General features: G+C 41.2%; 1 protein-coding gene across 2 annotated transcripts in view; it reads left to right on the forward strand.

The window, feature by feature from the left end:
* TSC22D2 (TSC22 domain family member 2) overlaps positions 1 to 4,150 on the forward strand; it is a 140,186-nt gene extending 136,036 nt beyond the window's left edge. The window contains exon 4 of one of the 2 annotated variants that reach the window (XR_004540622.1): positions 2,386 to 2,423. Coding sequence is in view for 1 of the 2 variants with exons in the window: in XM_033958176.1 (XP_033814067.1) it covers positions 2,386 to 2,643 (258 nt within the window). In the remaining variant the exon portion in view is untranslated. Of the gene's footprint in view, positions 1 to 2,385 lie in introns of both variants that reach the window. The other variant, XM_033958176.1, reaches the window with a different exon arrangement.
* The last annotated feature ends 9,072 nt before the right edge of the window (positions 4,151 to 13,222 follow it).

Genomic DNA, 13,222 nt, shown 5'->3' on the forward strand with positions numbered 1-13,222 from the left:
GGAACTGGGTACAATTGAGGAGGTTAGTCTAGGTTAGCTGAAGTTAGACTGGCAAAGGTTAGGCTTAGATAGTGATGCTGGGAAGGAGAGTCAGAACTGTCTCCGAGTCTGCCTGAATTGGTCAGTGATCCAGGTAGGGATGTACCTGGGTGCTCTGGTGTCTCAGATGGGCCCACCACCACCTTGGAAAAAGGGTACATGGTGCTGTGACCAACCTGAAGGGGATAGCCAAAATCTGAAAAATGATGGCCAAGCAGACACAAGCGGAGAAATCACTTGTGATGCTCCAGAATCAGAATGTGCAGGTGGGCCTCTGTGAGATTCAAAGAGTTCAGGCAGAAGCCGATCAAAGGATTTCCATACAAAAGTGCGTGATGTGGAGACAAGCATTCATTCTCTTTAGATCCAGAAAGGACCAAAAGAAGTCTTACTGCTTTGGGACCATGAAATAAAAGAAATATCACTGTGGCTCCTTTTTTTGCTTCTGGGCACGAGTTCCACTGCTCCTAGCTTGAGAAGATGCCACAGAATAAGAGTGACAGCCTTGCACTATTGCTTTGAACCACAAGAAGACACCAAAAAGGTATTGGGCACTGGGTGGGCTAATTCCAGGGAGTATCCTTTCTTAATCTCCATAAACCACTGATCTGAGGTGATTCATGCGCCCTTGTAATGGAAGAGGGGCAGCCTTCCCCTAAATTGGAACCACTGATGGGCCTAGCAACTTCAACCCCTCAGGAGGAGCCTGAATCACTGGACCTACTGGCACCTAAACCCTGGTATGGCAAGCTAACTGAAAATGCCCCCCCCCCCTCTCCCTAGAGTGCCCTTGAGATACTGAGAACCCTTTTGCCTCAGCTCAGGAAGCCAGAGAAGTCATGCATCCCTTATATCCTTCACTAACTCTTCTATGATGAAGATCTGGAAAGAAAAACAACCTCCCACAAAAGGGCAGCTCACTGAGGACTACTTAAAAACCATATCTATGACCCAGTGGCATAATCACAGCCAGGAAGGCTGCCTCAGATTCCAGTCGAATACCTTCTGGGGTCTCCTAGTTGCCGCAGTCAACATAGCCCTCATGGATGACAGCTTGGACTCCAGAGAAGTCAAAGAAGGTCAGCTTGAACTGCTTCTCTACCTATTTGTGGTGGAATTCCCAGAGAGCAGAGCTCCCTTGTGTGGGAACAGTAGACTAGTGCATCCACCTTGGTAAACCAGTTATGATCCACTTCCTCAGGGACAAATGTGTATAGACTGTCTAAGGTCCTGGCCTGCAGGGAGCCCTACCCCACCAGCATAATGCAGGTGAGGGCCTTGTGAAGCAGAAGGCTTCCTTGTGTAGGGTCAGTAGAAGGAAATTTGAAAAACCCAAGGGCCTATGTAACCTCATCAGTAAGATGAGCTCCTATCAAAAGAGCTGTATGACATCGGACCGTTTCTCTTCCTCCCCTTTGGAAATGAGAGTCTGAAAGAGCCTTCAGGAACCACCCAGGGTATCAGGAGCACCCAGTCCCCTCTGTAGTGTTTGGGCCCCTAGCCAGGACTTCAAGGGCTCCAACTACTGCTGCCTTCGGAATCAGTGTCTGCCTGAAAGGTTTAAGCTTTGGAACCAAAAATCCGCCAGGGATCCCATTGCCTCCCTCTCCTAGCAGGCAGACCTGGGGTGAGTAGAAGAGGAAAGCCCTAGCCCCTCCTCTCCAAGCCCCAATGGAGGGCTGTGGGCTCTTCTGCTGCAAAGCAGCTGCAGCAGGAGAGAAAGATGAGGAAGGCAAGATGGCCATGGTTTCTGCTAAAGTTGTCAGGATCACAGGTTTCCGACTCCATGCAAGGAAACAGATGTGGGTTCAGCAATATTACAGCAGGAAGAGAAAATGGGTAGTCTGGGTGTGTCTCTCTTCACCTGCAGTAGGGTTTCCCTTCTAGGGAAGCTCTTAACAGGCTACCTAATATGTAACATATTTTAAGATAGATGACACTATTTCAGCTGTCCAAAGATAAAGTAAAGTATGTGCTCAATTTTTTCTATAGGTACCAAATTGCAAAAAAAAAAAAATTTTTGTTGTTCTGCATATTTAGCATGCATCTTCCCTTCTCTTGCTGTTTTGATAGGCTAATGCAGAAGAGAAGAAGCAGTTATGTGATGCTTGAAGCAGAGGCTGTGATTGACTACCAGTGGTATTAGAAATGTATTAGTACTGTCAAGTTTGTGGGACTTCAGTATAATGCCCCAGTTGTTACTGTTGTTTACAATAACTTTTTATTTTCAAATACACACATTTTTAGATCTGAAAAATGTTGATGCAGTTCTTTTCAGTCTACAAAATGCACCAATGTAGCTTAACAGTTTTACTATACATCTAACGTTTGTGATATTGTTCACAGGATCTGGTAAAAAGCCATCTGATGTATGCAGTCAGAGAAGAAGTGGAAGTTCTGAAGGAACAAATAAAAGAATTGATTGAGAAAAACTGTACACTTGAACGAGAAAATGCACTATTAAAATCTCTTGCAAACAACGACCAGTTATCGCAGCTCCCTTCCCAACAGGCCAACCCCAGTAGTACATCACAACAAACAGTGACAGCACAGCCACTGCAGACAGCGCAACCTCCACAACAGCCAAATGTCTCTTCAGCATAAAGCTTTTTGCTACCTTCAGAAAAAACAAACCTGAAAACAGTCTATCCATGTGTGCCACTGATTTTTCTCTCCATTTTATATGAAAGCAAGTAGCCATGCTTCTGTTGTGTGTTTGGCCTTTTCAGTATTAGACAATCATTCTACAAGAGCTTGCCCTCACTTTGAGATGTCATGCAGTGCAACTGATGTCCATTATATGCCATCAATGTACAAGAGAGGGTAGTAGAAAGGGTTGTAAGTGAAAATAAGTCTGCATTTGGGTGCACATGGGGCAGAGGGATGGGATCCCTCAAATCTTTGGTGGCTATCCAGTGGTTTCCATTACCAGTGGATTATTCAATGTCATATTGTATACAATTCATCTGCTCTCGAGCCACCATTCTTTAAGTAACATTTGCCTCCGTTAGTTTCACTTATTTTGTTTTATTTATTACAAGGCTGCTATTTCATAATGTGTATGAACAATGTCACAGAACTTTTTTTTCTTTTGTTTGTTTTTGGAGAATAAATGTAAGTATATCAGTAAAGGAATTGATAGATGGGATTGTGTTTAGTAGGTAAAATGTTTAGGCAATAATTGAACAAAAGTATCCTGATATATTTCTAACACTAATGGCATTTTACCTTTGGTATTTATTTGCAGTAGTTCAGGCCCAGTTTGAGTGTAAATTTTGTATAGTGTAAGTATAAACCTTAGAGCATCTGTACAGGTAGTCACCAGTCCTCATGATATGCTAATTGGGCTGTTTTGATGAAGAAAACTTTACTCATTTATGTTCCTGCTTTTTGATTCTGAGAGAGATTGTCATGATTCTTCTGCTTTAGAACATTTAAATGATTTTTTTTTTTTTTTTGAAGGGTGGGAATAAAAAAAAAAGCTGTGAAATTGTTCAACCTACTTTGTAACCAAAGAAGCAAAGCTGTGTAATTGATTTTTTTTTTTAATTTCATAATGCACATTCTATATGTATTTTTATTTAGTGTTTCTCATTCACCATTTTCTTTGCTGTTTAGCATGATCTGCATGACTTATAATCTTTGAACCACTTTCTTACCTCATGTTTTATTCAGCACTCTTATTGTAAAATGTACTAGTTTGTGAACTGTCGAATGAACAACTGGTCTTGGTGGAACTGAGCTAGTGTACAATACACTAGTAGGTTAAAATAAAAAAAAAAACAAAAATGAAGTGAGCCATCTTTTTGTTCATTTAAAATGGTGTTTTGAATTTCATATGCAAAAAAGTTTTGTTACATTGCAGATTTTAATGTATTTAATAAATGCAACATGCAGATTAAGTGCAGTGTATATGGAGTATTTAAATTTAAAAAAATGTACATTTCATAAATAGTTTCATTTTGTGTATACTAACACGTGTCAAAAATTAATGAATAAATATATATTTTACCACTTTTTGAAATTGTTTTGTTAAACTGTGACTGTTAAGCTTAACTTCATATCAACATAACTTCAAGACTTTGTATTAAACATCTTATTTTTTATTTACTGTAATGTTTGCTTGCATATTTTAAACTTAATTTTCTGCTAATATTTTATAATTATAAACTGATTTTATTTCTTTACCAGAGCAAGCCATGGAATATTTGTTAATAATGCATATGGTTTCAAGTACTCCTTTTGTGCAGACTTATTGTAAATTTGCAATGGCTCTTCTAGGAGATCCAACTATTAAGTAGCATCACTGGGCTGTACTATTGAATAATATTTCCCAAGTTCTATATCTGTATTGCAATTATTTTATTAAAGGGACAGGTTATCTGTTAAAAAAAAAAAATTCAACCAACCTTCTGGTACTTGCTACTCGGTGTTTCTGATTAGATAAATCAGTTTTCCCAACTAATTTGAAAAGTTATCTGCCAAGTATATACTCACACTGAGCTTGTGCTACTGTCAGTTGTGGTCAGATTCCTCAGCATATACTTTTTTTCCACTCATATGGAGCAAGTTTTCACCGATAGAAGCAGGAGAAAAGGGCAGGCGCATAATGCAAGCTGGAAAGCTGGTGCATGCGTTAGCTTTAATCAAGACTCCATTAACTGAACAAGGCTACTGCCTAAGGTGAAAGCTGCTGTGGTATGACAAAGATCAGCTGCTGTTAAAGCAAGTCTTGATAGTTGCACCAACTCAAAGAACAATTACGTTCTTTAACCTTTAGACAGGATGAGTAGTTTCGAGGTCACCCTTTTACCTATTAAGTGCAGAGCTTAGTGTGGATTCTGTATGTTTGTTGATTTGTTGTGGTCACCCTGTAGAGGAAGGAGTCTAATACACAAGAAAAGTCTGTGCCCTGTGCAAAGGCTTAGGTAGACAACACACTGCTGATTAAAATGCAACAATGAAGATCTGCTGATACACCAGCTTTCTGTGGTACAACCAAAGTAATTTACATTTTACATGCTGATTTCTCTGTCCCCAGTAAGCTCACAATGTAAAGTATCACCTTTTAAACCTGATGCAAAAAAAGTGTGCAGAAGACATGAGGGCATCATTGTGTGATTTGAGGGAAAGTTAAAACTTGTTCTGTGGCTAGCAACAGTAATGGTTTCCTCCTTTTTATTGGAGAAAATGAGTGAATTAAAAAGTGAGGATGAGCTAAAGTGATCGGTTTCTGGGAAGTGCTATGACTGTGAAATGGGCTATGTGCTCAACTGCAGAAAATTACATAATACCTTATGGCAGAATATACATTCTAGATGAGCACATCTAATGTGCATGTTCTTCCATGTTCCAATAAAATCTGTATAAAATATGTTGCTGCTAGTGCATATCTGATGTATATGTATTTCCATCATGATTGATACACTTGCCTATATTTGTGTACAAATTATCTGCACATGTTCCATTTTGCTGTATCGGGTATATACATTTTTTCCACATGCAAACTGTGGTGAACTTTCGAGCACAGTTCTTAACACATGGCTTATACTGACAGAAAGGACCTGCCACAAAATGACAGGCAGTCACAGTCCCTCTTTGGCATACTGCTAATGGTACTTGCCTCTCAGGCTGTACTGCTTCAGTGACCTTCCTTGTTCTGTGCTGTCTGCAAGATCCCATCATTCTGCTAATTATTATCCTTCCTCATTTCTACACACTAGTTTCTCTCAATGATGACTTGTATCTATAGTTCATTGACTGGTCCAGGGTTGTTGACCATGACCTGAAAAATCTCCTATTGTGTATGGTGAGAGGTGTGTGTATATACATAGATAGATAGAAAAAGTTTGTTTAAAAATATGTCCAAATATGTATGTTAAATGGTTGGTCTGGAAGTGAGGATGTTGGAGTGATCATGATTGTTAAAATTTATCAAAAATTTCCAAGAGGGATGTAATGCAGAGGTCTTCTCAGAAGATTGAGGGGGGGGGGGGGGCTCCTTGGTCTTCCTTCTGATCCTTCTCCATCGCATGAAAACAGAAATGTTTGAGTTCTCTTTCTTTGTGATTTTGTACAGGGGCTGGCCAAATCTATCTCATTTGAGCTGGAAACTGAGGATGAGCCTAGAATAGAAACAGCACATTGTCCAGGTGCTCCTCTCTCTCTCCCCCCCATAAATCTGTGACAGTACCTATGCATAGAATCCTGAAGCTGGCACAAGTGGTGGTTTACTCAACCTATATATATTCAAGAAATTCTAGCTTCCTTACCATTCCATGATGGTTGAATTGGCTCTCAAAAGGGCCAAGAGTATGAAGATCCACCTCTCTCGCAGAGGAGTGAGAATCTTGGTCTATTAGGAAAAAGGATTTTCAAAATGTTATGCTTACATCCTGCATAGCCTTATACTGGCTCTTAATAAACATGCACTTTTAGAACAGAACACTGAACTCTGACAGCTAGTTGACTGCTAGTAGCCATAGAGCAGAAATTCCAATCGGGGTGAGCAATGATATTTTCAATAGAACAGCCAGAGCCTCTGCAATGAGGATTGTGCTTCTGTTTTGAAGAGAAGTTGGCCTTTCCCTGCTGTGGAGAAAGACTTTTTTTTTTAGTGTGTGTGTAAAAAAGGCTGCTAATTTCATCAAGCAGTGTTCACCCACTTAAATCACTTTCCAGGCCCATTCCCAACTCAGCCTTCATATCCATAAGGTATTTTAGCAAAAGGCAACAGAGATCCTACTATCAAAAGCATTATTGACTGGCTATTAAGTATCACCATCAAACAATGGCTGTAATGGAAATATCCACTCACCTCAGCACTTCTGGTCATCCTGGAAAGCAGAACTCAAGAAAATAAATCCAGCTCCTTTCTGTGGTAACAATATGGCACTGCCATGGCATCACCACAACTGTTTTCTCATTTTTAATGTAAAATGTTTTGGCCTTCATTACCCATTAACTCGTGGTATTAGGTACATTATTAATATTAGGAATGAGAGGGGAAAAGTATGGGGAGCTCTGTGTGTTTTTATCTTTATTAACATTTTAATACTGCTTAAATGAATATAGATATTCAATTTAAAGCAGTTTACAATGAGCAAAGTTACAATCACCTTAGGCGTGTACAGATACCAAGAACAAGTACAGTAATAGTAACTTTTAGGAACTAACATACCTTGATTAATACACCCACATTCCCATCCCCGAGCACTTCACAACTGCATGCAGAGACATGTCAACAAAAGTATTCAGTGACTAGTGGTGTCTTCAGCTTTTGTTTTGAATTGTCTGATATCTTTTTCCACCTGTAATTCCTTAGGTAGGGCGTTCCAGAACACTGGGGCCATTACTGAGAACGTTCTTGACCTAATGCATTCATATTTAATGTCTTTGTGGGAGGGGATCTCCAGCAGGGGATCTTGTCCAGAGTATAGAGCCCTTGATGGTGCATATTTGCAGTCTGGTGAACAAATATTGAGGTTCCGCTAAATGCAAGGCCTAAAACGTGAGCAACAGGGTCTTGAGTTTCACCCTGTTCTCAATTGGGAGCCAGTTTAATTGTATCTTTTAAAAATATATATCTTTATTGAGCAGAGAAAGGCAAACAAACCAAGAAGTCACAAAAGTGTGCACAGAAAAATGTAGATCAGAAAAGGCACAAAGCAGTTTAAATTTTATCCCACCCCCACACAAAGCACAAAAGATAACCAGCAGGACAGGTTAATTGTCTTAACAGTGGTGTGGCACTCCTCTGCCGTGGTTCTCCCAGCAAGAATCTTGTTGCAACGTTTTGTACTTTCTGATTCTGTCTAGTCATAAACTTTGGTAGTCCTAACAGGATGGCATTGCTGTAATCAAAGACTGACAGAACAAATGAGACCATTACATTAGTAAGTGCCTGAAAGGAGAGGTATAGTTTCAGATCCAGGATCCACAGGCATTTTTATTTTACTATTTGCTGAACCTTTATGCATAGGGTTACCAGATTTTGAACATTTAAAAGAGGACACGTGGCCCCGCCCCTGTTACACTCTGTTCTGCCCCTGGCCCTACCCCATCCCACCCCATTCTGCCCCCAGTCACACCTCCGTTGCTTCCCTGAGTTCAGGGCTGAACATGCACAGATGCAACATGATGATGTCATGCATATGCATGCGACATCATCAATGATCATAACACATCCATGCATGCTCAGATGCCCTCAGACACGGCCCTGAGCTCAGGCTTTCCAAAACCCAGGCAAACTGCTGGGTTTTGGAAATCCACCTGGGCATCTGAATAGTCCTCTAAAAAGAGGGCATGGCTGGGTTTCCCCAAACATCTGGTAATCCTATGTATGGTCATATCAAAGTTTGGGCCCACCCATACTCCCAGATCTCGCACCCTGCCCACATTTGACTATTAGAGAGCCATTCAGTATCAGCTGAAATTATCTCTTTCTCCCCATTTATTAATCAGCAGTAGCTCTGTTTTTTCTTTATTTATTGCTAAACCATTGTCCTGAAACCATTCAAATATTTTCCCCAGACCTAAATCCTTTTGAATTCCCTTAAGGAATTAAGCAGCAACGAGCCCTTTCCTTTTGTTTTTTTTCCTTATTTGTCTTTCGTTCCTATCAAAATTGTATTTCTAACCCTATTTCCTTTTGTCTCCTGTCTGTCTCATTTATCCCTTTTTTATTTATTAAATATAACAATTTATAATACATACAGTATTCTAAAGCAATATGAGTCCACATCAAGGAAAAGAGAGAGAAAGCATGCTTAGAGATTTTAACCATCAAAGAAGAAAAGAAAGAAAATATATACTGTCTGTAGATAACTTATTAAGTTTTTGTTTGAACATCCGTTTCTTTATCAGGAATCTCTCCAACTGATCAGGTTCAAAAAAAGCATATGAAATATTTAAATAAGTGACCATACATTTGGCAGGAAATTTTAGGAAAAAAGTTGCTCCCAAGGATAATACTCGAAATTTATATTGAAGAAATTGTTTCCGCCTATATTGGGTAGCCCTACAAACATCCAGAAACATTTATAGTTTCTGCCCAAAGAACAGGAAATCTTTTTTTAAGAAATAATTTTTCAAAACAACACTTTTACAATTTTCTGAGGCAAAAGTTACCAAGAGGGTGGCTCGTTCAGAAATTTCATCCTGAGTTGTTTCAAGAAATAATGTTAAATTTTCCAGTGGATCTTTCTTCTGATCAGATCCACCAGAAGCTCCTCCCTCTTGGTTAACTAACCCTCTAGTTGGAATATAGAAATATCTATTCAAAACTATAGTTTCAGCATTGCTCAATTCCAGAACCTCTTTAAAATATTTTCGAAGTAGGATCTCTGACGAGAGCAGTGAACATTTGGGGAAGTACTAGTCTGCTGTAGCAATACTATCTGAGAGTCTAATTTTTTTAACTGTTCCTTCTAATTGATTAATTTTCCCATCTATAAATTCCATTTTGGACACTATTTGATCTGAAAAAGCACAGAGCTTTTGTACTGGACCCTGTAGTAGAGCTTCAGATTTCTTAACCACCATCCATACATCCATTAAAGTAATATTCTGGGGAATTTCCTCAGTCAAATTTCCACTAGGAAACTCGACTGGTTGTTGTATCATTTGGTATGAGGCTACATTCTCTCCAACGGGATCCCTTTTTAATATGCCAATTATTAATTGATGTTTCTTTGTAATTGCTTGCTTTTTGTAAGTATTAATGGTATTGTTAATGGCTTTTTTATTATGTTCATGCTCTTTTTTTATATATATATTGTGGCGGGGCCGGGGGTAAGCCTAGCGCTGGCAACCCGGCTCCCGCCCCAGGCGTAAGGACGGAGCGCTCCCAGGAGGACTCCCACTGGATAAGCAGTAGAATAATTAGTGGAGACTGCGTTCTTGGTAAAGTTCAGCTTTTATCTTTATTACCCCTAGTTCACAGCACTAGGGTTCCAGTAGTCCCTCTGGTCTGAGGAGACTTAAAACAAAACATACTTTCATAAGGTTTCTTCCTTACAATACAGTCCAGCCTGCTGCCCAGGCAGAAAAGCCAAAAAAATAACCAAAACGTTTTCTCCTTAGTTTTGCTCCTTTTGTTTGGAAATACTTCAGGAAGCTCTGTGACCTAACCCACCCGAAGTCCAATGCCCCCCACTACCCTATGCTCCTGGGTAGGAGCTAGGGAACTTTATATAACCCAACCTTTTATGACTGGTGTAAGTCCCCTCCCGAAAGTTCCCTGCTTCAGGGTTACACAATGTCAGGTCTCTGAGTTCCGTTACACTTCTCGGGGAAGTTAATTAAAGGTTCTCACCTCCTTCCCTTTATCTACATGGCCTCCCTCTCAGGCTCTAAGTGATTCATTCACACATGCTCACAGTTCTGCTACGGGAGAAAGAACGCTACACAAAGATACATTCACTTTCATTCCCCTCCCCCATTCATACCTTGTTAACTGTGATTCTCGAGAAGATCCCATACTGCGAGACTGCACTCCATCTCACTGCTTTCAGATAGCTCTCCCTCTAATTCCATTAGGGAATCTCCGCTTTCTGAGGCAGGGTAAGAACTCCCTTCAGGGACAGCTAACGGCCAGCCCTGCCCTGGAGGTCTTTCTACTCCCCTGCACTTCTGCTTAGGAGTCAGAAGTCTGTTAGCTCGGGAGGGTTGTAAGACCAGCTGTGCTTTAGCTAGGGTCTGGGACAGAGACCTCCTAGCAGGCTCTTTCCTGCTTAGCACGGCATGTCTCTCTCCTGCATTTCTCCCGAGTGTTCTCCCCTGCAGTCTTCTTACCAATCTCCTCCCTAGTGTTTCAACCTGTGCTCATTTTATGCTGTAAGCCTAATCCCACTCTCCCTCTGGGTTCGTCCTGCTTGCCAGCCACACCCCTCTCATTAACCATGCCTGTGCTGGTTTTCTTTACTAGAGGTTTTTGTTGGAGATTTGCCCAAGGTATTATAAAAGGGATTATAGTGCCCTAAACCAGATGTTATGGTTTCTGCCCTTCTCTCTCTGTCTTGCCCTGCCTGTTGGCTCTTGGTGATAGGTACAGGATTACTAGGCAGCTTCCTGGGCTTAGGAATAGGGGCCAGCCTTTGCAAGGCAGGGTTTAAAGCTGGGTTTAAACTGCTGACAGGCTCTTCCCTGTCACAATATTATAAACTCACTTAGAAATTAGATAAGCGATTAAATCAAATTTTAATAAAACCTTGAAACAGCATCTGGATTATTTATCGGGATGATCATAAGAACATAATGGCCTTACTGGGTGAGACCAATGGTCCATCTAGCCAAGTATTCCATTATCACAGAGGCCAATCCAAGTCGCAAGTACCTGGCAAAAACCCAAATAGTAGCAGCATTCCATGTCACTGATCCAGGGCAAGTAGTAGATTCCCCCATATCTGTCTCAACAGTAGACTATGGACTTTTCCTCCAGGAACTTGTCCAAACTTTTTTTAAACCAGCTACATTAATTATTTTTACCACATCCTCTGACAACAATGTTCATTCTCTGAATGAAAAAATGTTTCCTCCTTTTGGTTTTAAATGTATTACTCTAACTTCATCAAGTGTCCCCCTGGTCCAGTGTTCTTCAACCGCCGGTCCATGCACCAGTGTCAGTCCACAAAAATTTCTTGCCGGTCCATGAAGGATTCGGGTCTTCTCCACAAACTGCACACTAGGCAGGAAGAGAGGCTGCATTGTCGGCGTCAGCTAACTTGCAACTTCCTGTTGCTGTTGCGTATGCCGGAACTCCCTCCTGCCTTTGCCGGGTCTCCTGCCTCTTATGCCTTCCACCTTCGCTGGGACTCCTGCCTTCGCTGCATATGCTGGGCCTCCTGCTGCTTATGCCTCCTGTTTTTATCTTGTCTCCGCACCCCTAGACCAGCAGCAGCAGCTGTGTGTGCTTTTAACTTCGGCACACAGCTGCCCCTAAGCAGTAGTTGAGCCGTGGTTTCATGAGGTATCCTTGGCGCTTTTGCTAGGCTGGCATGCTTCGATGATGCAATGTGGGCCGGCCTACCAAAGGCTCCCAAGGCAGCCTCATGAAACCGCGGCTAAACTACTGCTTAGGGGCAGCTGTGTGCCAAAGTTAAAAGAACACATAGCTGCCACTAGGCTAAAGAGAGGAAACATTTGCTGGAGAGGGGAGGGAAGGGAGAAGGGGTACTCCTGGACAGGGGAGGCGGGAAAGCAAAGGGAAGAGAGTTACTGTTGAATAAGGGGAGGAGGAAAGGGAGGAATACTGCTGGACAGAGGAAGGAAAATAGGAAGGAAACAGCTGGCAAGGGAGATTAGAGGAGGGGAAAGAGCTAGGATGGAATGGAGAGATCAAATGAGGGAAAGGGGAGAGACAGGAATGAGAAATTAGAGAGAGATTGATGTTGGGAAGGGGGTCAGATGAGAAATAAGGAGAGAGGGACAAAGATGCTAGATGTGGTGTAGGAGAGATAAAAATGAGCAGAATGAATCATGTGAAAAGGAGAGAGGGGGTACAGGCTGGATGGAAAGGGGAGAGGGGCATAGAAAGAAGGCAGATACCATATGGAAGGGAGAGAGGGCAGACAGTGGATGGAAGGGGTAGATGCTGGATTGAAGAGACAGAGGGCAGATGCTGGATGGAAGAGAGTGAAAAGAAAATGGAAAAAAAACCAGACGACAAAAGGTAGAAAAAATAATTTTATTTCTATCTTGAGATTAGAATAAATCAGTTTGAAATATGTATCCTGTTAGAGCCTGGTGTTTGACATAACTGGGGACTGCAAAGCCCAGGCAGTGCTTCTTTAGCTTCCAGCTGGCTTAGGGCTCTCTCTGACTAGGGGGCAGTTGCCCTAGTTGCACTCCCCTAACACTATTCCTCTCATGTATGACTGCGGTATTCTGTTAGCATGATATTTCTGTGTACCATTCTGTAATAATTTGGCTTATTCAGTTTTCTTAATAGTAGAGGGGATATATATGAAGGGGAGGGGAGACAAGGGTTTTGTTGATCCTTGCTCTGTATTATTTGTATTTATAAATGACAATTGTACAGAATATTATTTCTTTTAATATTTTAATAAAATACATTCAGTATAAAATCATAACTATTTGAGGCTTGTGCGGATGGGATCAGATGGTTTGTGGGACTAAGCTTGCAGGAACGGGGCAGAGATGGTTTTTTTAATTTCAGTAGTTT

The sequence above is a fragment of the Geotrypetes seraphini genome, chromosome 9, assembly GCF_902459505.1.
Source record: "Geotrypetes seraphini chromosome 9, aGeoSer1.1, whole genome shotgun sequence".
Taxonomy (NCBI): Eukaryota; Metazoa; Chordata; class Amphibia; order Gymnophiona; family Dermophiidae; genus Geotrypetes; species Geotrypetes seraphini.